Source organism: Echeneis naucrates, chromosome 1 (assembly GCF_900963305.1).
Source record: "Echeneis naucrates chromosome 1, fEcheNa1.1, whole genome shotgun sequence".
Classification (NCBI taxonomy): Eukaryota; Metazoa; Chordata; class Actinopteri; order Carangiformes; family Echeneidae; genus Echeneis; species Echeneis naucrates.
In genome coordinates, this window is record NC_042511.1 from 24054403 (window position 1) to 24082222 (window position 27820).

Below are 27820 nucleotides of genomic sequence, written 5' to 3' on the forward strand. Positions count from 1 at the left end.
ACAGAGATTTGCGTTGACCTGTTGCTTGTATTGAACACAACGTGCAGCTGGAAGAACACTTCCCACGACACTTCCACGTTTGAATGGTGAAAATGAAACTTGGGCAGAACGTCTCTCCTCTCCGCTGCTCCGTTTTAGCCGGTTTCTTCTCGCAGTTAGCGCTGATCGCTCTTCTCAGGCACGGTCTGCTTTTTTTCATGTGCCGGGGAGGGCGCTACCATTCGTCTGGAGGGGGGGGCACCATCCTCCTCTTCGTGAAAAAGTGAGTCGTAGTTTGATGCCCGCCTCCCGAACACTTATCCTCTTCTACGGGCCGCTCCTCCGGTAAGATCTCGTGCAGTGAGGGCACGACGGACCGGGATCAGGGGGCCGGCTGGTTCCCCGCGGAGCCCCGTCGCACCCCTCGCTCGGCTCCGGTGGGAGCGGCTGGAATAACCTTGGTGTGAGCCGGTGGAGCGGCCGAAGAGGAGCGCGAGAGGCGGATCGGTGCGGCGGCGGCGGCGGCGGCGGAACATCGGCTATCGCTGGCGTGAACATGGCGGAGACCGTGCGCTCGCTCTTCGACTACCGGGACTCACACGGCCTGAACAGCGACGGAGAGGGGCTGAAACCGGCACCGCTGCTGCGGGGGTGAGGGACAAAAAACGGTGTCATGATACTGTGTTGCTCTCCAATGACAGCCACACTCGGTGGGTGTGTGTGCGCATTTACGTGGTTTTTTTTTTGTGTTTGTTTTTTTGGGGGGGTGGAACTAAAGTTGTAAACAGATATTTATCTATATTTGTCAAGTTTGTCAGCGAGTGAAAGTCGGTTTTAAAGTGGCTCCACGTTATCTGCTGTTGTTTTTTGGTTCCGCTGGCGTTAATTCCACCTTACAGAGCCGCTCCAAAGAGGTGTGCGCGCGCGCGCGCGCGTTTGTGTACATTTGCGCGTGTGCGTTTGACACTGAATTCATCTATTGAATGTGTTTGTTAGTGACCTGCATTGAACAAAAACACCACATTTGGTACTTTTTTTTGGACCCATAAATCTGGAGTTTAATCACAACGTGTTGTGTCTGAAACTGTAAATAGGAAAAGTTTTCAGGTACACAACTCAGAAATGCAACTGTTCAGTCTAACAAAGTTGTAAACATGTTGGGATTAATACACTGTCAGAGCTTCCCCCTCTCTCTGTGTCTGTGAGTGCGCGCCCGCGCCCGTGTGTAATGTGCTCGTGCGTGTGTGTGGTTGTGTGTGAGAGACAGACAGACAGACACACACACACACACACACAGAGCTGTTCCTTTCTCTCTCACGCTCTCTCCCCCTCCCTGTGTGTGTGTGTGCGTGTGAGAGAGAGAGAGAGGGAGGGGGAGTGGTGTGTAACTGTGTGTGTGCGTGTGTACTTCTGCTTGTGTGTGCTAGAGCAGAGGAAGGAGGAGGGAGTGTGTGTGTGTGTGTGTGTGTGTGAGGGATGGGAGGGGGAGAGAGTGTGTGCGTGACAGAGACAGACAGAGAGAGTGTGTGTGTGTGTGTGTGTGTGTGTGAGATGGGAGAGGGAGGGGGAGCACAGTGTGTAAGGAGTGTGTGACAAAGAGAACAGGAGTGTGTGTGTGTGTGTGTGTGTGTGTGGTATTGAGTGACTGAGTGAATGACTGCGTGAGTGAGCAAGTGAATGTGTGTGTGTCTGAGAGAGGAGTGTGTGTGTTGGGAGGAGAGGGTGTTTCTGAGGGAAGGGAAAATATGTTTTTCAGAGTGTGTTTACACGCATCCATGTCTGTCATTGTGTGTCTGTCTGTCTGTGTGTGTGTGAGACACAGAGAGAGAACTTATAGTGTGTGTTTGTGTTTGTAGAAAAAGAGGTGAATAAAGGTGTGTTTACTGTGTCACAACAGAGAAGCAGAGAGAGAAAGGATTGTGAGAGACTGTGAAGGACATGTGAGTGTGAGTGTGTGTGTACGTGAGAAGAAGCATATAAAAAGTGTATGTGTGTGTTTTGTGTGTATGTGTGTGAGAGACAGATAGAGGGGAAGTGTGTTAGAGGCACAGGGAAGGGGAGGGGAGAGTGTGTTTGCGCATATGTGTGTGTTGGAGAGTGGGGGAGGGAATGTGTTTGTTTGTGTGTGTGTTTGAGAGAGAGAGAAAGAGACAGAGGGATGGGAGGTGTGTGTCTGTGTGAGACTGAAGGATTGTGTTTATGTGTAACCAAGTGTTGTGTGGGTTTCAGTGTGTTTTTAAAGATAATATGATAGTATGATTGGTAAAGGGAGTGTGTGTCTGATGTTTTGGATTGTGTTAATTGTACGTGTGTGTGTTGTCTAAAAGTAAACATTTTATTTCTTCACATGTGCAAGGTGGTGCTGAGGTAAAAATGCAGAAAGTGGTGAAGGAAAGAGTGTGTGTCTGTCTTTAAGAAACTGAGAGATGCATGTGTGTTTGTGACGAACAGAGATGGGGAGGTTGTGTGTTTGTGTGTGTGTGTAACAGAGTGTGTATGTGTCTGAAAGGGAAGGGAGAGCGAGAGAAGATGGAGGGTGTGTGTTGCAAAGAGAGAGCACAGAGTGAGTGAGTGTGTATGTGTTTAAGGGAGAGAGAGGAAAAGAGAAGGGAGGGTGTGTGACAGGGTGAGGATGTGCGTGTGTGTGTGCATGCATTCACTTGCAAGCTTTTGAAACAGAATGGGGAGGGTGTGTGTGTGTGTGTGTGTGTTAGTCTGTCTGTCTGTCTGTCTTGGAAACTGAAAAAGAAGGCTTGGTAGCTAGTGCATATGCTGTGTGTGTGTGTGTGTGTGTGTGTGCATGCATGTGTGTATTTTCTGTGTTTGTGTATTTGTTCTGGAAGGAGAGGTGTGTGTATGTCTGTCTGTCTGTTTCTGTCTGTGTGTGTGTGTTTGTTCTGCACTCAGTAAGAAAGGGAGGGGTGTGTGTGAAGGGGAGAGACAGACACAAGGTTTGTGTGTGTGTGTGTGTGTGTGTGTGTGTGTGTGTGTGGCTCCTAGACAAGGGCAGTGTGTTTGTGTGTGTCATACAGAGGGAAGGAGAGAGTGTTTATGCATCTACTTTGTTTATGAAAGAGGAAAGGACAGTGTGTGTACTGGTGAGCGTACAAGTGTGTGTGTGTGTGTGTGTGTGTGTGTGTGTGTGTGTGTGTGTATGTATCCGTGTTGTGTGTACGCGTGCTGAACGGAAAAGTATGTTTTTGCGTGTGCGCACTGTGTGTGTGGGTGGTATGGTATATATGAGAAGGGGAGGTTGGATGGTGTGTGTTTGTATCTGTTTTATTATTGAGGATTGTGTGTGTGTGTTGGAGAGAAAGAGTGAATGTTCTGCATGAAGGACGAAGACTACGTGAGGCTTATTGAGTGAGTTACATGTGTGTGCCGTGTGTGTGAGAGTGAGTGATTGTGTTTGTGTGTAATCCAGACATATATGGAGTGAGCAACAGAAACAGTTGCATGACAGGAGGTTGTGTGTTTGTATCTGCAAGCACACGTAATATTTTTTGTGTGTGTGGCTATGGAAGAATAATATGTTTGATGGAACGTGTGTGTGTGTGTTTATCCAATGCAAAGAAGGGCAGAATATATTGTACCAGATATGCAGTCTGAGAATCCGAATTGTGCGCATTATGCGCATTCATGTTTGACTTTGTGTGTGTGTGTGTATGTCAGAAAGGGAAAAGTGTGTCTATGTGTGTGTCAGATGGAACATGAGACTGTGGGTTTGGTTATTTGAGAGAGAGAGAGACAGAGAGAGAGAGACTGGGAGAAAGAGAGAGAGAGAGCTTTCCTATGTGTGTGCGCATGGGAGCTTTAGAGAGAGGGGGAGAGGGGGAGGGGGGTGTGTGTGCGTGCATGTGAGCTTGGCTAGAGAGAGGATATTTGTGTGTACTCTGTGTGTGTGTGTGTGTGTGTGTATGTGTGTGTGTGTGTGTGTGTGTGTGTGTGTGTGTTTGCGTGTCTGTAAGCCTGAGAGGGAGGGGTGTGTGTGTGTGTGTGTGTGTGTGTGAGTGAGTGGCTGTTTGCATGCCTGTGTGTGTGTGTGTGTGTTTGTGCATGCATGTGGGCCACAGAGGGGGAGGGGTGTGTATACGTATTTGTGTGTGTGTGTGTGTGTGTGTGTGTGTGTGTGTGTGTATGCGCGCACATGTGGACTGTGAGTTGTGTGTTTCTGTATGTGTGTTCACGCATATGTGGGTCTTGAGTATGGACTTGTTTGTGTATTTGTGCATGCATGTGGGTTGGTGGGAGGGGGCTGTGTGTGTGAGTGTGTGTAGTTGGAGTGAAGACGGGAGTAAATGTGCAGGGAGAGAAGAATGATAGAATCGATGGAGAGGGTGAGACAGAGTGAGACAGGAATGGAGGGAGACATTGATTGTTGGTCAGCTCACTGAAGAAGAAGAGGTGAGACAGATTTGAAGAAGCAGAGGTGAGACAAATCTGGTTGGCAAGAAACTTCCCAGAAACTCATTGAACCAGAACTGAACACACAGAGGGACAGTCAGAAGACCCAAAATAATCCAGCAAAATATAAACTCGGAGGAAAACTATGTTTTTCTGGGGAAAAAATGGAGGCCCGTTAGGATCGAGTGTCAAGCAGGACTGTTAGCTGAGTGGACAACTGTAGGAGCACCGGTGCACTGACTTGACCTGTCGTAATATTATTGTTCTTCAGGCTGGGCACCAATTCAGTGCTATCACATGCCACCTGTAGCGTAGTGAAAATATCATTACGTCATCCGTCGTCCAAATAAATGTTTCCATCTATGTTATAGATAACTGCTTGGAAATGAAAGACAACTTGTTGCCTGATTCGAGAAAATGATATTACCTCACTGAGTTTTTACAAATCTGTCAACTACTTCAACTTCATTTCTGTATCAGCTGTCATCTGTCATCTTGTTTGTGCTTGTGTAAGCTTGTAAATTAGTTGTGGTTGCGAGTTATAGTAAAACAATAGTAAGTATGCATACTAATATTAATCAAGTGGGCTGATGGGTGTGTGTGTGTGTGTGTGTGTGTGTGTGTGCAGACCTGAAACTGAGCACAATTTCATGTATAAACGTGCAACATACTCAATAAACCCAACACAACAGTGTGTTTTGACATCAGTGTGTGTTGTTGAGGGATACTGGTCGCTGAGGATTTTATCAGCATATCATCATGACTGTTTCGCCACATGCGTGTAATTTTCATAATTTAGGATTCTCAGGCAGCTTGTAGGATGTATGGGTTATTTTTTTATTCTCAGTTGTGGGAGATCTTCTCTCACACTTCCATATTTAAATGCTCAAGTTTCACCGAAACGTCAATGTAATGTTTGATGTTTGACTATATCTAAAACAAGGGTCTCTGGTTGAGTAAAGCTTCAGATGAGGTGAAGAAAAATCTGCTCATATGTGGGCTTACATGCAAGTGCACAATCTTCAGCAAACGCTCTTAAACACTTACAAACATGCGTGCACAGTGTCGCATGTAAGTGAAGTGGATCAATACAAAGACAGTGGGTCTGGTTGATGTCGCTGATGAATGAATGTCTCTTCTTCTCTCTGTTCTCTTTCTGTCTTTTTCTATTCTTTTGCTCCCTTTTCCCATTTTCCTCCTGCCTGTTCTCAGCGGCTTCACTTTTCCCCTCTCCTGTTCCCTTTTCTCCTTTCTTCCTCCTGTTCCTTGTTTTTATTCTCTCTCTATCTTGTCTGCGTGCGCGCACACACACACACACACTAACACAGACAGTAATGAACACTTCAAAATCCAAAGCACGATCTTCCTATGGCCTAGTTTTTAGAGCCTCCAATGTCATGTGAGTAAAAAATAGACTGACGGAAAACAATACTGAGATCTGAAGCACCAGAAGTAGCCCAGAATAAGTAGTAGTAGGATCGGTTAGGCTAAGGTGGTGGTTTTGTCGTGGATTTCATCTGAAGAAGATAATCTTGCTTGCCCATTCTGGGCTCACACAGGTGGCTGTGTTTGAGCTGTCAGGGGTAATAGCACACTCCATCGTGGTGGAGGGTCAGAGCACTCGAGTGTTCACGCTAACTGGATCGCTGACTATGGTCAGTTTGACCTGTAGGATTTGTTTTAGTTTAAATTATGATGTCAACATTAAATCTAACATTTTGGCCAAAGAAAAGGTTTATCAATTCAGTTGTCCTATTCCTCAGCTTTTGTCTATAGCCTTTAGGTATAAATTTCAACTAAAGTACTTTAATTCAAGTGTTTTGTTGAAAGATATGCTTACTGTAAGTGAAACATGTTCTCAGACTCATGTATACGATAGTGGGTATTTTATTGGTACATGGTGTGGAAACATTTCCTTGGTTAAGAGTGGGTCTGTCGAAAAAACTGAAACTGTCTTTCAGAGTCAAAGGTTGGAAATGCACTGCAAACAATCTCTGTGACGCTCCATTGTGGACAATATTCCCATTCAAAATTGACAACTCAGTGAAATAAATTTTAAAGGTTGAAATTCAAGAGAAATGTCTCTACTAAGGGCATTTTTAGCTTCTAAATGAAAACTTCTTTGGCATTTTCTGAATATCCATGTGTACTTTCATGCCAAACTCTGATGTGGTGAGGTGGTTTTGAAATCAGTAAGTCTGAACTTAACTAATTCATGACAACCCAACCAGTGGAGAAAGTGTAAAATATAAAACCATGCATTTCACCCATGCTCCACAATCTTTTTGTTAAATAATCTTTCCATTTCGGTTTTCCCCTTGCTTATATGGGAGGGTAACACAGATTGTATTGATCCATTAGGTGGCCATCAGCTTATTGACCACTCTCTAACCTGATTGATGTGAAGTTTGTGTAGTGGGCTGATTGATTATATGATAATTGTGTGTGTGTGTGTGTGTTCTGCAGACGTGGCTGTGGAAGGAAAAGGAAAGGGACACCCGTGAAAGTCTTTGTTACACACGCCGAGGAGGAGAGCGTGCCTGAACACAGCTTCAGCCCAGGTGTGTGTTTGTGTGTGTTATATCTGCACACCATATTCTCACTGTCATCAACTGTGTGTGTGTTCCTGTGTGATTGGTATGGGGGTGGAGCGTGTGCAAGTGAGTGTGACCTACTTCTCTACTTGTGTGCGTGTGTGTTGCCTGCCTATATATGCCCTGTGATGTGCACCTGTGTATGTGCTCCAGGAGATGGGGTGATGACCTTTGTGTGTGTGTGTGTGTGTGTGTGTGTCCTTGCATACTTGTGTGTAATTCTTTTATACTGACTGTGTCTGTGCTCTCAGGGGATCGTAAAGAAGCAGCAGAGAATAAACGTCCCACAGCGGATGGGCCTTACTACAATACAGAGCCTGCACCTCACAACTGGTGAGTGGTGTCTTCAAAATGAGGCATTAAATTCATTTAATAGATTTTAGTCTTTTGCCTTTTGGTTAACAATTTTTTCACAGCCATCAGTGTATATGAAGGCCAATAAAGGGTTAACTGTAAAGGCCACTTCTTTCGCACAGCTTTTACATCTAGAAGTGATTGAAAGTCTGCTTATTTACCCGATCCTGTGAGAGCAACTGTCTGAGAGCAGCATGTCTGACTGCTGGTCCTCAGGACCAACCAAAGCTATAGGTTTTCTCTAGAACTTAATAATCAACATGACTGATGTCTAGGTGTCATAAGAATGCAGTTGATAAGGCTGTTTAAAAGGCAATCAGTGGCAGTCTGCTGAGTGGGACTGAGAATCACTGCCCTGAAGCACTGGCACCAGTTTGTGTGCGTTGTGTTTGCTTTTAACACCCATACAGGTGCAGTAAATTCCCACAGCAAAAAATCCTGTGGAGTCTGTGGTTAGAGGTAGGGCTGAACGATATGGCCAAAATCTACATTACGATATATTTCTTAATGTCAGTCGATACAGTATATATCCAATATCAAGAACACAGAAACACAGACAAGTCATTGAAAAAGTGCCAAAAATGCACGCGGATGTCAATACATACAGACGTCAGAAAAATGAGTGTGCCATGTTTCTTATGTTAAAAGTGTTATATTTTATATATAAAACAGCACACGTAAAAAAAAAATTCACCCTTCATGTAAGAACAAGAAACATTATATCCTCCACAAATAAACAAAAAGCTTGGCTTTGTCAACACTGATATCTTTAAACCAACTTTAAACTACAAAATAGGCTGATTTATCTTATTCTTTGTAATTAGATTTAATTTATTAATTTTTATGATATTATTATTGAAACATTTTCTATTACTACATATATATATATATATATATATATATATATATATATATATATATATATATATATATATATATATATATATATATATATATAAAAAATGATATAGTATTATTTTCCGTCCCTAGTTAGGGGAGTTGAAATTAAGAGCATGGAGACATTATTTAGATACCTTTTCCTACTTTAAATTGTAGCGACATTCTAACCCTCTTACATACGTGTACTCATAATGGGCTGAAATGAGGTATAGAGTTATCATACAACTTGAGTCACTGACCCCCAAGTTCCCCCCAATCAATAAAATATAATCATTTTCAGTTGTCTCGTCAAAGTACTTAAAACTGCAGACAGAATAACCTTTCTGTCCAAGCAATATGAAAATTGTGCTCTGAGAATACAACAGAAAAGTGCTAATCCCCCACTCTCTTCACCTGCTAGTGGTCCATCAGAGGGCGGTCATGAAAAAGTCTCTTCTGGATCCAAGACCAGCTCCTGCTCAGCCTCTACACCAGCTCCAGCTGCTTCCTCAGCTCCAACCCCAACACCGGTCCCTGCTCCTGCCCCGGCCACAGCAGCTTCAGCTCAAGCCACATCTTTGACCCCTGCCTCCACGGCGCCGGCTGCTCCGACAGCTTCTGCTCCAGCACCAACAGCCAGCTCCTTCCCGCCCTCCCCCAACTGTCGCATTCGAGAGGTCCACTGTGGCAGCCAAGTGCGGTTGGTCGTTATTGCCATCCGAGACATCACCAAGGGGGAGGAGATCACTGTGGACTACAGTCTGACAGAGTGGGGAGAGAACCTGGTCAGTGCTTTCAAACTACACACTACGCACGTTTCCGTTATTACTCCTCTGAGCACCTTTGAAGACATTTATTCCCTCATTATTAACCCCCCCCAAAATTATTTTTAGACTGTTTTAATCTTCTTAATTTCCTTGTTTAATTTGTCTCACCTTTGTCTCATTCTTTGAAGCACACCAAAGTTAACATCAACTCCAAAAGTTAATTTCTGGTCCTTCCATAGGTCAATGCTGAGTAATTATCTAACCCTCAATTTTCCAATTGGTCCCTGGTTACTTGGTTAAGTAAAAACATGCACTCACATACTGTGTGTCTCCAATGACTTCAGATAGGCAACCATATGTATGTTCACACACTGCTGATCAGCTTTATGCACTCATTGTCTGATACACAAACATTCACACTATCCTCTGGACACACACACACACACAGAGAGCTAAGCAAGGCATGGGGTTACCATGGTGATGGCTAAGCTCCAGCTCTCTCTCCTTATAGTGCTTTAGCAACAGTAACCATGGTTATTATATGACATCTGTTCCTTTAATGGATCTCATTAGATTGGATCAATTTACTCAACAAAATTAAGGAAGCTGAATCTGTTTCAGGAAATTAAATTGACAAAATTAAGAAATTGACATCAGAGATTTAAATGGGAGCAGGGCTACAGGGTAGCATATTTAAATGCCATAAATAGTCGAAAATGCCTAGTGTTAACCGCTGATTGAATTGATCCTTCGTTATTATTCTAGCCTGATTGATGATGCCACATTTAGTATCGTCCTTCTCTTTTTTGTTTGGCTAATTAGAGAAAGATTTGGAGTCCTAATCAACCTCTGTGCCCAGGACCAACCATGGAGGGGTCTCCTCCTGCTCTGCGAGTGACGGCTTAGGCTGATTGTGATGGCAGATATTAATGAGCAGTGTGCTGGCTGTTTTAACGTGAGTGCTCTGTGTCCCACAGGGTTTCCGTGGTACAGTGTCTCCAGCGCAACACGAGTGTAACTCTGACACAGAGAGTAACAATATCAAAAAGGTAGGAGTGAAACACTGAATTATGTTATTGAAAAACTGATGGTTCACACCAGTTTAACACTTTTTATATACAGCTTTGTGGAAGAAAATGCTGATGTGACATTTACCTCAATTACTTCTTTCTTTAAAAGCCTTCAGTGGCCAGAAAATATCACTGTAAATGGATGACGTTGCTCTGTTACAGATGGATGAGTAATTAGGAAACTATTTAAGTTACATGTAAAATGTAAGCAAAGTTTACACCAAATTCAACTTGACAAACTTTGGTAAAGTTTGCTTCGTGGGTCTCTAAAATAAAGCTACATACTAATTTAAACTGACTATCCTACTGCCAAATCAACGGTATAAAAAACAAACAAAACATTAAGCAACTTCATTTTATGGCATTAAGGGTATAGGCTTTTGTTAAAAAAGAAAAAAAAATGACACTAAGTATAAGCATGACATCTAATACTTAATTGTGATTTGTATTGCATTTCCCATTGGTGCTATTGTCTATCATGTATGTAATAAAAAAAGAGCACTGAGAATGTACAACACAAACAGAATAAGAGAGAGCAAATGATGTTGATGTGGTTGTGATGAACTGCTATGCCTGCAGGGTGCCACCTGTCAAGACATGGGTGGACAGCCCTGATGTGGGGCTCAATATAATTATGATCATAAAGTCTTCATCCCCCTCCTCTGGATAACTGATTATTTGTGCGAAGGTGTCGTGCAGTTTCACTCAGCCAAAGTATGTAGGTGCTTATGCTTGTCTCTCTGACTACCACCACACGCTAAATGTTAACAATTCACTGTACAGCCTTTTCCCAGTGATGGTCGTGGACGCTTTGCTTACTGTTTTAAAAGTTGACTCATCTGAAAGCGGAATATGCTCATGAAGTAAATGTTGACATTAATTATAATAAACTATAGTAATTGCACTGATATGGGTCATTCAGAGGTGTTGCAGAAGGGGATAACCAGGGGAAACAAGAGAGCTTTTGAAGTAGCATTTATCTTATTCCTCAAAGAACAAACAGTAAAGAAGAGTGCTCTTATTCTGGGTTAAAATGATTACTTCAGACCGTAAAAGGACATTAAATACAAGTAACAAGTGACTGTTGAAATCCAAAAAAGAGACCCAACATTCTCAAACATTCATGAGAACGACGACATGAAGTAGCATCAGAATTTTCCAACACTAACAAAGCTCAAACCCATATGAGCCTTTTCCCATTTTTTTTTTCTTCGTTTTATTAATGCTGCATAATCAGATTTTAACACAGCAGGTGACATTTTCGTTTTTCCCTCACTTGTAGGAGGATGAGCCCGTCTCTTTGACAGCCCAGCAGCCGCAGCAGCAGCCACAACAGCAGCAGCAGCAGCAGCAGCAGGAGTATGTCACCCCATCCTGGTCCCTCTCTCCTTCCTCCTCTCCCATCTCCCACTCTGATGCCAGTGATTCGGATGCTGGGGATGAAGACAACTCCAGCCCCCGTGGGCGTGCATTACGTCGCCGCAAGAAACGTCGCGGCACTCCTTCAAAGAAAAAGACCCTCCAGCGGATCCCACCTGGACGGCCACCGTCGGTCCCCCCTGCCAACATTCCTCATCACAACCGTCCGTTGCCTTCATTCCAGCCTCAATCGCAGTCCTCCCCTCCCTGCTCATCTTCTTCCTCTTCAACTAAGCCTTTGTTTAAAGCTCCAGCTGCACTGGGCTCCAACAGCATGAGTAACATCGACACGAGTGTCCCCAGAGGAGGAGTGTCCATAGACTCCATGCGTCAAACCTGTGAGTACTGTGGACGCCATTTCCGCTCCCTGGGTCGCCACTTAGACAAGCACCATGCACACCAACCTGAGGTGTGCTCCGCACTCGTTGAGCGCTACACACAGATGCCACGCCTGCATGCACAGAACACAAGCCCTACCAGAACCCACACACACAGTCCGCAGCACTCAAAGCTGTCACAGGTTTCAGGGCAGAGCCGCTCTTCAGATCTTCCCCAGAGTTGCGTCCAGGACCTCTCCATGTCTCCACCTGCTCTCTCAACAGCAAACCAATCCCCTGCTTCCTCGGGAAGGAACTCCACCCAATCTGTGCTGACTCCACCACGAGGACAAAATGCAGTGCCGGTGTCTGTTTTAAAGAGGAGCCCACCCCCTGTCGCTGTGGCACAGTCCAGGAAGGGAGCAATGAGGAAGCTTAAGAAGGAGAGACAGGAGGAGGAAGAAGAGGATGAGGAAGATGAAAATGAAGAAGATGTGGAGGTTGTGGAGGTAAAGAGGCCCAAAGAGGAGGAGGATGCAGATATCGTTTGTCCCCAGTCACTCAGCAGCAAGTCCAAAGAGATGCAGCCACCAAAAGAGGAGGAAGATGAGGAGGATGAGGAAGAGGAGGAAGAGGACGAGGAGAATGGAGTGATGGAGGTGGAGGATGAAAGTGGGCCAGAGGATAAGGAAAAAGATTTACTGAGGTAACATGAGGTCTTGTCTGCTTTGTGAATATCACATAGTGTTTGAAATAAAACTAAGACGACGTATTCCTGAGTTATGTTCAAAAATGTCAGTCCAAAATCAAAATGATATTGTATTACATTCGTTTTCATAACAATTATACTGAAAGCACTTGTCACCAAAATGATATGAGAGAAAGGGAATTTATCAACACTTAATTTTAGGAAATTAATTCAATGGGTTTTTGGCACCTCTATACAAAACAAGCAACCTGTAACTTAACCTCCCACTGCTGCAATAACTTAACCGGATTAATTTGTTAAAATTTATGTAAGTTTAGGGGACAATTTAAAATAGATGATAACACTGTATGAATTGGTTACAGCTACTTAAATGTGAAGACTTTATGCTTTTTGCCATCATGCTTGACATTAAACTGAAACCTGGGGGAGGTTTTTTGACTGTTCCTCAGATATAATGGACATTTTTAAATGTCTTATTGTGCTGCAGGAAATCATAACAGCATTTTCCTCCATTTTCTGACATTTTATAAACAAAAAAAATTATTGAGAAAACAGTGTTAGATAATCAATCATAAAAATAATTATTTGCAACTTTAGAAGGAGAAACTAATTTATGTGATAGCTGTCTGGCTCTGTAGTAACATGCCAGCTGGTACATTAAAAGTTAGATTGGAAGATACGTTGACGAAAATCTCACCAAGTTCTACGTGATAGCATTAAAAGAATTTAATGAACTAATCACTCACTGTCTGTCTATTTTCAGCGGTTCGGGGCGTCACCACATGCTGCCCCTGCTCTCATCTTTGTCCTCTCTAGTGCTGTACCTCCGTCGGCTGCAGCACTCCGCCTTCTTGTCTCTGTCTCGGCAGCTGCAGTCAGCCGAAGCCTGGCGCCTTCTCTGCCACTCCAGCTTGGCTCTCCTAATCCTGTACAACCGACGACGTGAATGTGAGGTCTCCAAGCTGTCTATTGCTGAATATCGGGCTCGTGTCACTCCACAGTGCCCTGTTCCGGTTCCCCCTGGTGCCCCTCCAGCTCTCACCCCATTGGAAGCCTCTCTTTCCCCCTTTGAGCGCTTGGTGCTTCCCCATCTCCCAAGAGTTGGCGTCCAGGGTAAGCGTGGACGCGTCCAGCCCCTCATCCTCCCCCCTCACTGTGAGCCATGCCTGGAGCTACTATTGCAGACACGACAGGATGTAGGAGTTGACCCTGCAAACCCATATGTCTTTGCCAGACCCTACCACTCCCCCGCCACACCACTGAGAGGCACTGATCTCCTCCGCAGCCTGGCCCGCTCCAGCGGCACCCGCAATCCTCGTGCACTGACCCAGACCAGGGTTCGGCGCCAGGTAGCAATCCTAACGCAGCTCCTGCTTCTGGGAGAAGGAGAGGAGCCTGGGCAGCCAGGAGGCAGTGCAGTGGAAAGGCTGGAGCACTTCCTTGAAAGGGAGTACCACGTCACACAGAACTGTGCAGGAATTGGCCAAGACCCAGGACTGATGGGCCGAGTGGGCCGGGTTGTGCTTTGTGGAGAGAGAGATGGAGTGCTGTTCAGAGGGATGAGCCTGAACCACATCTGCCTGGAACTGGACGGTGAGATTGATAGACGACTGAATGAAAGAGTGGAACTGATGATGTGTTGTATCGTCCACGACGAGCTCTATATCACAAGAAAACCAATAGAAATCAGTTTCATAAGCCTTTTCTCAGTGCTGTCAAAAAAAAAAAAAAAAAAAACTGGCTTGGAAAGGATTAAAGCCTTCCCTCCAGTTATTGTGTGTGTTGGTGTGTAAATGGGAAGATAGACAGGAGTAATAGAGATGTTAAGCTCTTACTTCCCACTCCTTTGAACCTGTTGCCAACCTTTCCTCCCCCTCCCTCTTTCCAGTTATGTCAGGAAACTCTGCAGACTCGTACTCCGAGGGAGAGTCTGAAGGGGAGCAGGTAAAGGAGAAACCAGAGGCACCCAGTTCTGCTCCGACACCGAACCCTACACCTACCCTGCTGTATGTCAGGAAAGGCAAGAACAACGGGCGTGTGGGACGACCAAAGAAGCTCAAGAACACCCAGCCACCCCCTCTGCCTCCTCCCCCTCCACCCGCAAACCGCAGGAGAGGCTCAGGTCAGCCCAAATCAGGTTTGTTTGGGTTTCAAGTAAAATCTGTGTTTCGGTTTTTTAAGAAAAGGAAACACAGAAAGCAAATGACAGAACAGTAAGTAAAACATGCTGGTGAGTTAATAAAAAAAAAAACCAAAACAAAACAAAAAAAAAAAAACAACATAGATGGCACCTACTCCATCAATTAAAACATTACCGCAAGGGCCGATCAAGCTGTTGGTTCGTCAAACTCACAGCCAGTCAGTCAGTAGACCACCCTACAACGATTGGAAACGGTTTTACTCGTCCAAAAGTTTGTATTCTACGTCCAGTGATCTCATCCTGTCCTGACAGTCAATGACTGATGTGCTTTTGCATTTAGTCCAGATCTACTGCTTGTGATGGAAAACTTATCAAGACATGTTTGTCTGAAGTGCAAACCTGAAGATTTTAGATTTAAACTGATTTCAGTTTACTTCTTGATTGTTATTGTGATGAATTCGAAAGGTTAGAAAAACAATTTAAAATTGCCTGCACCTGATTGGAACTGACTAATTTTGTGATTCCTGTGAACTGTCACTTCTGATGCCATTGTGTTTGTGTGGTGATGGTGGAAGGAAGGCGGTCTACTGGACGCAGTGGTGAACCTTTGTGGCAGCTGAAAGACGCTGTTAAAAGTTGTGATCTTTAAATCTCTTCTTCCTTGCAGGAAAGCGAGGTGTTCTGAAGCGTCCCTGGTCTGAGGCTGAGCGTGCGGCGGTTGAGGAGCACCTGACCCGAAACATCACCGAGCTCCGGGTCCCAGCCAAGGCTGACTGTGAGCGCTGTCTGCAGCAGTGCCCCCTGTTAGTCAGCAACCACCGCGACTGGCGAGCCATCAAGTTCTACTGCCACAACCGCATTCAGCTGTTGAAGAAAAACCAGCGGCGTGAAAGTGAACCACAGCCCCTCACTGTCTGCTGAGAAGGGAGAAGTGTTCAGGGCGGGACTTGACATTGGGGAGGGAGGGGCGGTGGCTGGAAGAGGGATGTCTGTACTGCAGCTAATCACAGCAGATTCAAATGGTACCCTGCTGCCCAGAAAATGCACTAATTTTGAGAGGACCGTCATATAATTTGTTATTTTTGACCGGTTCCTAATTTGACAACTGACGGCATTTTTTTTTTTATTTCATTTTGAGCCACACTAGAACAGAAATTTCAATTCACTCTTTTGCTGCTCTACTTTAAGGTCTTAAAAATACACTAGAGTCTTTATGGTGCTCCTGTTTGAGAGTTAGAGTGCAAGTCTTGTCAAAAGCAGTGCACTTGGATGGGTGCCGTTTGAGACATGCCTTGGGGGACTTTGCAGACCACGGCACCAGCCACAGACTGTCGTCTTGTACATGGACATTTTTCCCGGCTTCCATAACAGATAGACTAACCTGAAATATAAAAAAAGGGAGCCACCTGACCCCTACAGTGTTGTTATATGAACGTCGTGAAGTAGCATTAGATTTTTCATGCTCTGAGACGTTAATAGGACAAATGGCCTGAGCCTGGGCCACACTTTTCTTCATAGTGGCTTTATAATTAGAGTAGGCCTAACTAATGCTACCATAGAAGAATAGCCTCAAACAAGCTAGTTCCACTTTTCATACTGACTGTGCAGTTCTGACTTCAATTTTAATATATTTGGACCTTAATTTACATGTAAGGTACTAGGTGGTGAGTTCCACTTTTACAGTTACAATGAAGTTTTTTGTTTGTTCAAATGGAAATGGAACGCATTACGAGAATTTTTTGAGTTGTGGGTTTCGTGATTGAGACAATTAAATGGCACCAGAATGTTGTGAAGTTACTTTTGAATACCTAAGATGGTTAGTTATACAACAAAGTCCACAAAACATACTGTACAATCTGCTGTCTTTTCCATAAACAGACTCGTTCCTAGATGTCGACAGCTACCATTTTCTCCAGAAACAGTATGTTCATGTTTCCCCGTCGTTTTCTGTTTTTTCTGCCTGTTGCACATTTGTTATTCAGAGAAGTAAAATAAGGTTCTCTAGGCCAATAAGCTGGATATCACTTTATATATGGGGAGGAGATTTGCCATGGTTGTGTTAAAAGTAAAAAAAAAAAAAAAAGAAAGAAAAAAAAAAGGGGGGGAGGGGGGGGCATTTATCTGAGAAGTGATTGTTCTGTGTCACCATGTTTGTTGCTTTGTCTGTGTTGTCTTTTCCAATGGCTAGAGCTCCTCCTGTCTTTTCACAGTCACACTACATGGTTTGCAGCTCAATAAAATGATTGGTTTTTCATCAGTGTTTCTGGAAATCCATCGGACTAAAACCTCCACAAAACCTCAAGATAGATACTTGAAGTTATTTAAACTTTTTGCAGAATCTTCTGTTCTTTCTTGCTCTAGCCTTGCCAGTTACATTGTATATAACAGAAATATTATCATTATGCTAACTGGTTGTCTGTGCTAGACTATATGTAGCTTTTTTTTCCCATTTCTGAGTTATGGCTATCTGTACATAAGCCTGTTTGTAAATAATCCTCAGAGAAACAAAGAAAAAACACAATGTATGACATGCCTTGGATGTTGTGTTATGTTTTTTCTTTTTTTTATATAAGTCTTATAAAACTTTAAAGCTGTACATTTCGTGTTATGGTCATTTTTTCCGCTGCCCCCTCATGGATTCTTTTGCCAAAAGTAATTCTTGTTTTTGTTTGGTGCAACATCGCAGGGATTTGTAATTTATCACTTAAACGTATCTGATTAGAATTCATGTTCCTTTATTTGCCCCACAGCGGGAAAATTAAGGATAGTAGGAAGGGGAGAGTGAAATAAGTAATAAGTTAGGGAAGATGTAATAGAAGTAAATATGTAAATATATAAAAAAATATATATATGTTGTTGGAAGGTTTGTTAAAAATGATCTCACTGAGCTGTTTTTAATCACTTCCATCATATGTGCAGTTCAACAGCAGTGCCAATAGATGGGTGTGTTGCTTCATAAACTGTTCTCCCTTTCCTGAAAGTAGCAGCAGATTTTCAGCCAGCTGATGGTCAGCATTGTAAGACTTCTCATTTGAAAGCAAGAGCCACTGTGTCCTCTGCAACGGCAGACTTGGTCTCGCCTGTAGCCACTTCACTTCAGGGTGAAAAGTGGCTTCCAGATAGGCAGAGCCAAACACAGGCACACAACAATCAGATGGGCATCACCGAGTAAAAGAGCACAACCCCATGTCTCCAGACTAGATCAACTTTCTTACGTAATACACCGCAACTTTCAAAAGAAGCAACAAATAAACAAGTTACAAACGCTAAAGGATGGAGACCGAAGGGCACTGGAAACTGAAAAGAGTTCCCTGATTGCCTGATCAAGCTGAAAAATGTTATCTACAAGGGGTCGAAGAGCAGCAAGTGAAAAGTCAATGAAGCAATTTATTATTAGGAGGTCCAGAGTTCATGATCACTGTGTGACAACTCAGCTGACTCTTTACAGAGGATGAAAAGGAAAGCCTGATCTCCAACTCTACATTTAGAGCATTCACCCTGATGAAGGTGATTACGTAGCCTGCTGATAACACGTCTCAGCTCTCTCAGCTTGGACTTTTAGAAAACAAAAGTGCAGGCTTACAAACTAAGAACTTGAGAGGCTCGTGTAGGATCAAGTGTTTTAAGGCCTTGGCCAAAACTAAAAACCTGTGACAAATGAGAAACTGATCTTCTGACATGACTGTTTATATGCATTTAAATCCCTTCGCCGTCATGTATTCTGCAACCTTGAAAAGTTTGGAGACTGTCATATGACTTCATATGACTCATTAGTGAGGACATTAAAGGGTTATTCATATTCTTCTCTGAATGTTAGTTCTGTGTTGGTTCATACAAAAGTCATTTGCACACAATGTTGGTTAATTAAAGGCCAAATACAAAAAATATCATGAGATCGTCTCTCTTTTTTCCTTTTGTGCTTTGTGTATGCAATAAGATTAGATTTAATAAGATACAATCACATTACAAGTGGCTCCTCCAGCAGCATCGCTGTAAGATCCCCTATTCAGGAAAGATTATGAATTCCTTCTTATCTTCTATTTTCTCCGTTTCCTGACTGCCAATGACACAGATACAAAAACAAGGCTAAGAGCTATAGCTATTTACAATCACACACTAATAACTAATAGCTCTTTAGAGCAAAATCACTTCTTAACGACCTTGACAATCAAGAGATAAATATCTCTGCACTCTTTACATGTTCAACAACATTTGACACTGAGATGTTCATAGTTTAACTGCTAATACTGTAAATGAACAACTTTTATAATCAAATGAACTCCTGCAGTCCAGTTTTGTTTTGTTTTTTTTTTTGTTAATGCGGAAAAGGCACAACTACCTGCAGCTTTTTCCTTTGTCCAGAAGGTGGTAGTAAAAGAACAAAACAGATCATCTTAGCATTGTAATCAAGCCATTTTAATTGGATAGAAGCTCTGATATTTGCCTATTATACAATCCAAAGCACAACCCTCCCTTTCTTAAAAATTGACATTTATTGACCTTTAATCATGCTTCATGTTAAAAAGCAAAACCCATTACAGAGGAGCGCAGCTAAAAAGGAGTAAAGCTCTTATAAATTTAAGTTGTGAGACAGCTGAGATGTAAATTAAAGAGTAGAAAACAACAGATGGCCGACACTGGACACGTTGTACGTTTCAGTATGAGTAATGGGAAAGAGTTTTAACCTCTTTGCACGGCTGCACATAAAAATGTATTCCATTGTATATTCACCCTTATAGGTGGACGACAAAGTACTTTACAGGGTGCAGTGGCTGTTCTGGAGGGAGATTTACAGAATTTTTTAAAATAGGGAACATTTTTTGTTGATGATTAACGGAGACAGCCTGGGGGAAAAACTGTTTCTTCCCCCAGGCTGTCTCCCCGATCTCCCCACAAGCCAACTGACTACCTCATGCACATTTGCACATTACTGAACTATTGCACTACTGCACAATACTCCACAACACATATTTCCAATGTCAATGTATATGCATGTATGTGTATACATTTATATATTTTTATTTTGTCTTTCTCTTAACGTGCCCAAGATTTAAACACCAGAGCCAAATTCCAAGTATGTTTAAACATACCTGGCAATAAAATGTGATTCTGATTCTGAGTTCATAGAATCAGGTTTTTAATTTAGCTCATCGGTAGCAGGAAATGAATCGGTGTTGGACTTCTTTCTACAGGAGGGCAGAAGATCAGCAAGCAGGTTTACAGGCAGACACACGTGTCAAAGCATGCGACTCTGCCTGTCTTCCACACAATTATGTGCACCGCCTTCAGAACATGTGCAACAGTCACTCTTGGTTAGAGGTCTTTCTAATTGCAATATTTTTTGACAGAATGTGTTCATGTGTTCATGAGCTTATTGTTTGTTTGTTTCAGCCTGTCAGTTATAAAAGACAAAGAGATACTCTCACTTTAGAGTACATTTTGTTGACAAAATGTCACTTTTCTCACAAAGACTTATTTATTACTGGATCTCACAGTAAGAATATATCATTTGAACCCCAGCAGGACCAGAGTCTTTACTTTTATTTGGATTTCACCTAGTCCTGACGAAAGGGGACCAAGCGAATCAATGATGTACTTCATGCTGGCGTTAACTGAAAGAGCCATGATCCAGAGCCAGAAAAACTGGTTGAAAAAAAATTGAGCGCATGACAAATCACATAAATCGACACTTTTGTTGCTTGGAGTGAAATAGTATATATTTGAAAACATGTTTCTCAGTCAAAGTTACATGTTTGGGATTTTTCTATATGCAGATAAATGGATCTTCACGTTAATGAAACCCTCCAGAGAATTTTGACTGATAGCTGCAAAACGTGATTTGAATAAAAAAAAATAAATAAGTGCTTCACTCCTACACTAACCTGAAGCAGCAGAATCTGGGCGGCCTTGGCCCTGATTGTGAGGCGTTTCAGAGTCGCTGTGCTGCGTACTGACAATCCTGCGGTCAGTCCTCTGAGTCTGGTCACATCGTTTTCCACCCTGTGGATAAAGTACAAGACAGAAAACATTTTTCATATTCTGTCAAGTGTTTACTCTGCTCCCATATCCTCGCAGTTATTTAGGAGATATCATCTTGTTGTTGTATTTCTGAAGCCCTTGGTTCTTTTGTGTTCTCATCTGCTTTCCCGTGCATCCAACCGAAACAGAAACACAATTAAATGCTTCGGGTTTTCTCGTACTGATAAAGGCTTAAGCTGTGGTAATTTTCCTTTGTGTTTAACGTAATTTCTGCAGCACTGCCAGCACACTCCCGTGTGGTCAAAGGTAATAATGAATGTCTGCAATTTAAAGAAAACATTGTAAATTGTGACAGGGATTCCCAGAGGATACTGTTCGATACAAGAGGCTTACATTTTCTTTCTTGCTGTGACAGATGCTAAATTATGCCAATTATTAATTCCCCCTAAAAAGGACAGATGAGATAAAACTAGTATGCTGTTTCATGAATCCGACTGATACTGGTACTCTGCACTTTGAACAGTATATCATAAGAAAACCAATAGAAATCACTTTTACTGACCTAAGTCAAACGGCTGAACATATGCAGAGTTGAACAAAACAAGACTGAATCAAATTCCTCTTGATGGCTGCTTTTCAGAGTCGTCTTTAACAGACTGAGGCGCAGCTGAAATTGGACCTCTGCGCTTTACCGCAACCTTTGAGATTTGGAACCAAGAGTGTCGAGAGCAGTGAAACCTCCAAGTGAAGCAACCAATCAATGACTGCAGACGCATACAAATCATGAAAAAAAAAAAAGAAAGCAGATACTGACAGAAAGACCGCCAAGCCACTTGACACTTGTATGTAGCGGTGTTTAACAAGCTTTCTAGTTTCGGCCAGATGAAACCAGCTTTGCATTCACATCCTTGCTGTCATCCCAAAGGCTCCTCTTTGTCTTTGTCCTCATCTTGCTGTCAGCATGGCTGGATTTTTGCTTTCACAACACAGAATTGATCTTAAACAGTCTTAAGCCAATTGTGTTACCTGCAGCTTATTACTGACAGAAAATAATTACCAGCTGTCCTGCTGATAATCATTAGTCCTGTTCTGGCAAATTGTTCCTATGTGCCGGGACATTAATTCATTTTTCATTTTTATTTTTTTACGTAAATCACTGCTTTATTCATCTCTGGTTCTAATACAGATTTTTCCCTCTCGTCGCACAGATATTAACTAAGAGAAATGAACATTACTTTACAGTTGAATTTCCATTTTTATATAGAAACTAGGGCAGCACAAGCCCGCTGCAGCTGTGTCCTCCCAGTTGCAATCTCTATGACAAACTAACCTCCCGTGCTGTCTTTTCAATGCAAATGTCATAACTATTCGTGTGGTGACCTCACATGGTGGGGAGCTGCAGGTGACATATCCAACAATGCGCTCAAGTCTGAACTAAATGGACTGATTGGATGCTGATCAGGTGGCAAGTGAATGTCTTTTGCCAGATTCACTGACTACCTCACTGATTAAATGTTAAAATCTTTGCCGACTCTTTTCTCCCAGATTAAATAATTGCATAATCACAGCTCCTCATTGCCTCATCAAACATACATGGTACAGCTGTGTTGTGTGCTGGCCAATGGTGGGAACCGGAGTGGATGCTGCCTTCGCAGGCAACGATCTGGGGTTTTAAATTGGCTGCACCTCTCCTGCTTTTACAGAGTCCTTCTATTAGTATAAACCTGTGTTTATTTAGTGTTTGGTTTGTGTTCTGTTGTTAGAATTGTGCTGGCTATGTTTAAGAAACAAGTGCTCTGATTAGTTGACAACAACAAGGAGTCGGTTCAATTTGTTGAACATGCTGACTTTGTCAATCACACATATTTGTGTCTGTAGGGATGGCCCTGCCGTATTAGCCCAACCACCAAAAGGTAAATCCAAAAAAGGTGCCATCAAAGTAGAGCAGGTTTTAAGAAAATGTTATTTTAACAACTGTATTAAAACAACACTCCTTTTATAGCAAGTAGGGTGAACATTGAACGTCTAAGTTAAACTCATGAAGGAGCATAAAGCTCCAGTAGCTCCACCATTAATTCTTACTCCAGCTCTGAACCCTTTGAAAGACAGAACATCCTCAGTCATAGGAGTCCAATATGGCCTCAAAGCTGATCAGAAAGAGCAAACACAAAGTGTAGGCATACACCATAGGCATACTTTTTGAGCAATAGATGTTGCAGCCACTGTGGCTGGCCGACCGAGGATCTGATTTAAGAGGCTTCTCATGTAGGAGGATTACTGTTACCTGCTGAACACATCGAAATGTGGGTGGATTTACTTTCTAAAGACACAACATGTACTCCAACACTCCAACTCCTAAATGCTATTAGTCATTGTAACTTTAAAGTATTACATATAGAGGGGCATCGCAATAAATAAGACAAATAAATCAGTCCAAGTCATCCATTCTGTCCGACCCGCAGTCATAATGCTGAAGGCTGACAGTCTCTCAACTGTGAAAGATACAAAAAGGCACAAATCAACCTAATTAAGGCACCCTGAACTTGGTGGCCAATTACCCTGAAGTCCGGCAAAGTATTCTGTCATTTTCGTAGTAAGAGCTATTTCATTTTATTATTTTTTGTGACTTAATGAGCTACTTTATTTCTAATATTTGTTGTATTACTGTGTGTGTTCTGTATTAAATACGCCGTGGAGCCTATCAAAGCAGTGTCATTTCATTTCTTCTGTAAATTAGCTTCTTAGATACAATAAAATTAAAGGAGCCTGCGGCTACACAGCAGCTGCTTCCTGGAAATCTGTCTTTGGCATGAATTGAGGAGAGAAAAAGGCAATTTATGAAATCATAGGACAGTTAGATGCTTCTCTATGGTTAGATATTTGTATTTGACTTTCATTACAAAAAAAGAAGTCTATTTCCTTCTCAAATTTTTACTCATTACTGAAGTATTAGCTGCTGTCTGACACTGCTCACTGATGACTTGGGTTACTTTTAGTGCTTTTGATTGGACAGAAGTCACGATGAAAGCTCAGAATCACCATGCCAATGGAAAAGAGTTACTAATTATATATATATATATATATATGCTGAAAACATAGATTTTTTCTTGGTTTAAGAGCGCCTTTTGACTTTTTATGTCGTTGATGACAGTAGGAACTAAACAGTGCCTTTTTAAGTGCTGCCTTCACATCGTCATTGCTGTGCTTATTCATTCAGAACAAAGTGTCCTTGTGATAAGCAGCACCCGACTCGGCTGGTGCTTCAGTGTATATTAGAACGATAAGAAAAGTGACTGACACTGAAATAATTGTTGCGCATAAATAATATGTATTATGCACATGGCAACAAGTATTCTTGTTCCCGTTAAAGCAGAATTTAATACATTTCTTTATCGTGAACATGGTCACCCATTAGAGTTCCCTCACCTTGCTCATCTTTCAAAATAATCAGAAGATTTTTTTAACCCTGTGGTAACCCTAACCCTAACTGAGCTGTTATTTAAGCAAAAAAAAAAAAAAGAGAGAGAGACTTTAGCCTCAAAAATAAAATATGTGGATTTTATTTAAGTTGGGATTGTTCGACAAATAACAAGAGCGCTGAAAGGTGTCATTGACATATGGAAAAGGTGATTTAGACTTTTTTCAGATGAATCAACAATAGAATTAGCAAAACAATGCCACAATAGGTGTCGAATTAATAACCATATAAAAAGAAGAGATAGAAGAGAAATCAAAAGATTAAGTTGTTATTTGTTTGGGATTTAACAAGACTTTTGACTTTTGATTACAGCGGGCCTGTTAAGATCTACTGTCTTTATATTCACATTGACAGAAGCCTTTCCAGATATAACTCTGTGATTAAGAAAAAATCTTATCACTTAATGTCAAAAATATGTTGTGTTTAGAGACAACTGACATAATTAAAAGACTTATCACTGTTATAGAATACTACACACTGAACCACAACACTCAAAACAGTGCCTAACAATTTACACAAATTGCTTTGGATTGTTATTCATAGTTTGGGTCCATTTCAGGTTTCTAAAATGAGGACTGAGGTTATATTTTGTGGGGGTAAAAGTTCAAGCCCAATACATGAAAGCATTTGTTGTTGCCACTGTATATACATACAGCCCTCAGCAGAGGTCTGAGGACAGTAGCCATTTACTCCACTTACAATAGTCAGTGAAATTTCCATAAATTAAGAGGCCAACTTGAGATGCTTAGCAGTTGCAGCTCTTTCTCATGTTCACGTGTTGCATTGGGACAAAATTGAAATAAGCAAAAAGTTATCTCATAGATACGTATTAATGTATGTACAAAACAAATCCAAATCTAGAATATGATAGTGACTGCACAAAATAAACTTGGGTAAGTCTACTTTTGGAAAGAAAATTTGATTTTTCCGCCTGCAAAGCCTGCTCTGAGCAGCACAGTCTGCACTCAATGACGGCTAAAGAGTACAGCAATTCAGCATCATCATTTTAAATTAACTTTTTAATGATGCAAGACAATACCCGTCCAGTTTCCATTAACACAAAACACATTTGTTTTTAAGCAATAACGCAGGTTTGCAGGCTTCACGTCGGTGAAATTAGGTGAAATAGCTGTGGACCAAATGTAGCTGTTGTCCAGACTGATAGCATGTATGAACGTGAGAGTTTATGTACCTGCGATTATATTCATGACCCTACTACACTGACGCAGTCCTCCACCATCTCAAACAGGAAGTGATGGGGTCCACTTCGTCGGGCCACCTCACTAGCCGTCTCTGAGTTCCTGCTGTAGAGCCCCGGCTTCAGGTGTCGCTGAGAGAGCAGCAGCTCTAAGGTGTGGGCGGAGTCTGTTTTAGGGGAACTTGTATGAGAAGCAGCCAGGTGCAGCGGTGTGAGCCCACCATTGGTCTGAGCGTTCAGTTCAGCTCCATGTTGCAGGAGAAAACTCACCACAGTCACGCGGCTCCAGCGGCAGGCGCTGTGAAGGGGCGTCCAGCCATCGATGGTGCGGGGGTTGACTTTAGAACCAGCAGTGATTAAAGCAAACACAACATCAACATGGCCACTGTACGCTGCACGATGTAGTGGAGTGTAACCATCCTCATCACAGCAGTGTACCAGCAAAGGATCAGCAGTTAACAACCTACAGACTGTTGAAAGCTGGAGAAAAACCAAAGATCACGGTCAGGATATTATAAAATAGTTACTTGGAATTTTTACTCATCGCTCTGATGGTTTAAATACGATTAAAGATATTCATGTGAGTCACTTTTCCCCTATGTAAATCAAAAGGTCCAGACCTTTATTATTTCTTATTCTTATGATGACACGAGGAGAAAAACATAAAGACTTTCAAATGAAGAGGGAGAGACAGAGAGAGAGGGAGCGTCTCTTGACAGTTTAGACTGTACATTTCCCTCTATGCTGCACACACGATATATTTAGTGTTCACTCAGAAGAACAATCCTGAAACTTCTTTGGACAGGAGGTAGAAAGTGGAAAAAAAAAAATGGAGCAACATGAAGCAAATAAATGTTCAGAAGTTGGATGGTAGGCTCCAGTCTGATTCTGAGTACTTCAGTTAAAGGGCGAATTAAATGCATTTGTAAACTGCGTTCTCCTTCTGTGTTATTATCTCGTGGGATACAAAATAGCACATTCCCATTTCTCTCGCTAACTTGGCATGTTTACAACTAAATAGTGAATTTGTTCTCAAGGGCTTCACACTCCATTGTTGATTTTTCTGCTATAAAAGTTGAAAATCCATTTTGATTTTATATCATTACGTGGCAGTCTTTGGAGGTTTTCTCTTAGATATTTGCACATCACCTTTGCAAAATGCTGCAAGAAGACTAAAGTGGAAATACACAACGGCTCTGGTGCCCATGAAAGCAGCTTCGGTACATGCTCAAATTCTTAACAGAAATGTAAAGAAAACAAAAACAACTTGACTTGACCTTCTGGTTCGTTAGTGAGATTTAAAGGAACAATGCAGCTGGACAATAACATGCTACAATGATAGAAACTGTAGCTGTGACCCAACTCTGACCTCAACACCGCGGCAGTCAGACACGTTTTGGTAACTTACACGATTGTTTTCTGCTGCCCACAGTATGAGCTCCTCAGGTTTGTCTTTAAGATTTTCTTCCTTCTCTTGGTACCACTCCTCACTATGCACCTCCTCCTCCTCCTCCTCCTCATCATCCTCCTTAGTTGTACTCCCAGACCAGAAACTGTTGGCCCCGCGGGGGATCAGATGTCCATGTGTACTGAGAAGCTCAAGCTGATTAAAATCTTCAGGAAACTCCATCACTGGTCTTTTCTTAAGCCGAGAATCTAGACATATAAATAAAGACAAATGTACGGATTAAACTTGTGACAAATAAAATAAATTTTAAGAAATGTGTTTTTTTTTGTGTGTGTGTGTTCAAGTCTTTCAATTTTATCAGCTCTATTCAATCTAAAAGTGAACAACTGCCATTTGGCCAACACAAAATATCGGATGCTCTGCCTTTTGGATACGTTTCTGGAGACGAATGGGAAATAAAAACTCTTAGTTGCATCCAAACATCTTGCCCTTTCACATTTTATTGGACAAGCTTTGGATTGGAGTCACAGAAGTCTCTCAAGCATCACTTTTCTTGAGAAACATTCAAACAGTGCTTTAAAAACTGACTGATGGCCTATTCCACAAACATATAAACCGAGATTATACACATTATACACAGTCATGATAATAATACAAAGTAAATATAAGTGGTAGAAAACTCATAACAAAGATAAAAGCACGTCGACAAAGGATTTTTGTGAGTGTGTGTTGTACAGAGTGACTGTTTGTGATAATATTGTGTGTTTTTTAAGTCTAATGACTTGCTGCTGTCTAGCAGTGTATCTGTGTGATGCGACAGAAAAGTACATTGACGTTACTTATTGAGGCCAACTAGAGAAAAACTATCTCTTTCCCGTGTCTGTACGGAGGTTTAGCCACTAAACAATCTGTATAATTGAATGCTTGTTTCATTTAACTACCATGAGGAAGAAAAACAAACCGAAGCTGTTTCACACTCACCGTCCTTTTAGGCGGCTGTGAACGACCCCGAAGCTAACAGCCGGTTGGTACAAAGGATTGTGGGTTTCGTAGTTTCTTTCCAAGTTGTCTTGGCTGAGACGTGCGGTTCAGAAGACTTCATTACCCATAACTGCTTGGTGAGTT

At 42.2% G+C, this 27820-nt stretch overlaps 2 protein-coding genes across 6 annotated transcripts; one reads left to right on the forward strand and one right to left on the reverse strand.

Annotated features, from left to right (window-relative positions):
• The first annotated feature begins 262 nt into the window (after positions 1–262).
• Positions 263–16697, forward strand: LOC115045143 (uncharacterized). Of its 2 annotated transcripts, none has more exons than XM_029504670.1 (9): positions 263–630; positions 6850–6944; positions 7229–7310; positions 8632–8995; positions 9955–10026; positions 11330–12489; positions 13256–14085; positions 14381–14629; positions 15300–16697. In XM_029504670.1, the coding sequence occupies exons 1-9, from the start codon at positions 536–538 to the stop codon at positions 15551–15553; spliced, it is 3201 nt and encodes a 1066-aa protein (XP_029360530.1). In that variant the 5' UTR covers positions 263–535; the 3' UTR covers positions 15554–16697. The 2 variants fall into 2 exon arrangements, with proteins under 2 accessions (XP_029360530.1, XP_029360538.1); XM_029504678.1 differs by having other exon boundaries at positions 14381–14614.
• ankrd49 (ankyrin repeat domain 49) lies at positions 8331–27719 on the reverse strand. 4 transcript variants are annotated; one of them, XR_003840862.1, is made up of 5 exons: positions 27677–27719; positions 26696–26943; positions 25282–25767; positions 20515–20632; positions 8331–8971 (listed from the first exon to the last, which is right to left on the reverse strand). XR_003840862.1 is itself a non-coding variant. In XM_029504708.1 (5 exons), exons 2-5 carry the CDS (start codon positions 26915–26917, stop codon positions 8955–8957), a joined length of 567 nt encoding a protein of 188 aa, XP_029360568.1. In that variant the 5' UTR covers positions 26918–26943; positions 27677–27719; the 3' UTR covers positions 8331–8954. The 4 variants fall into 4 exon arrangements, 2 of the variants coding, with proteins under 2 accessions (XP_029360568.1, XP_029360552.1); XM_029504708.1 differs by having other exon boundaries at positions 25558–25767; XR_003840864.1 differs by lacking the exon at positions 8331–8971 and adding an exon at positions 14017–14152.
• Between the last annotated feature and the right edge of the window lie 101 nt (positions 27720–27820).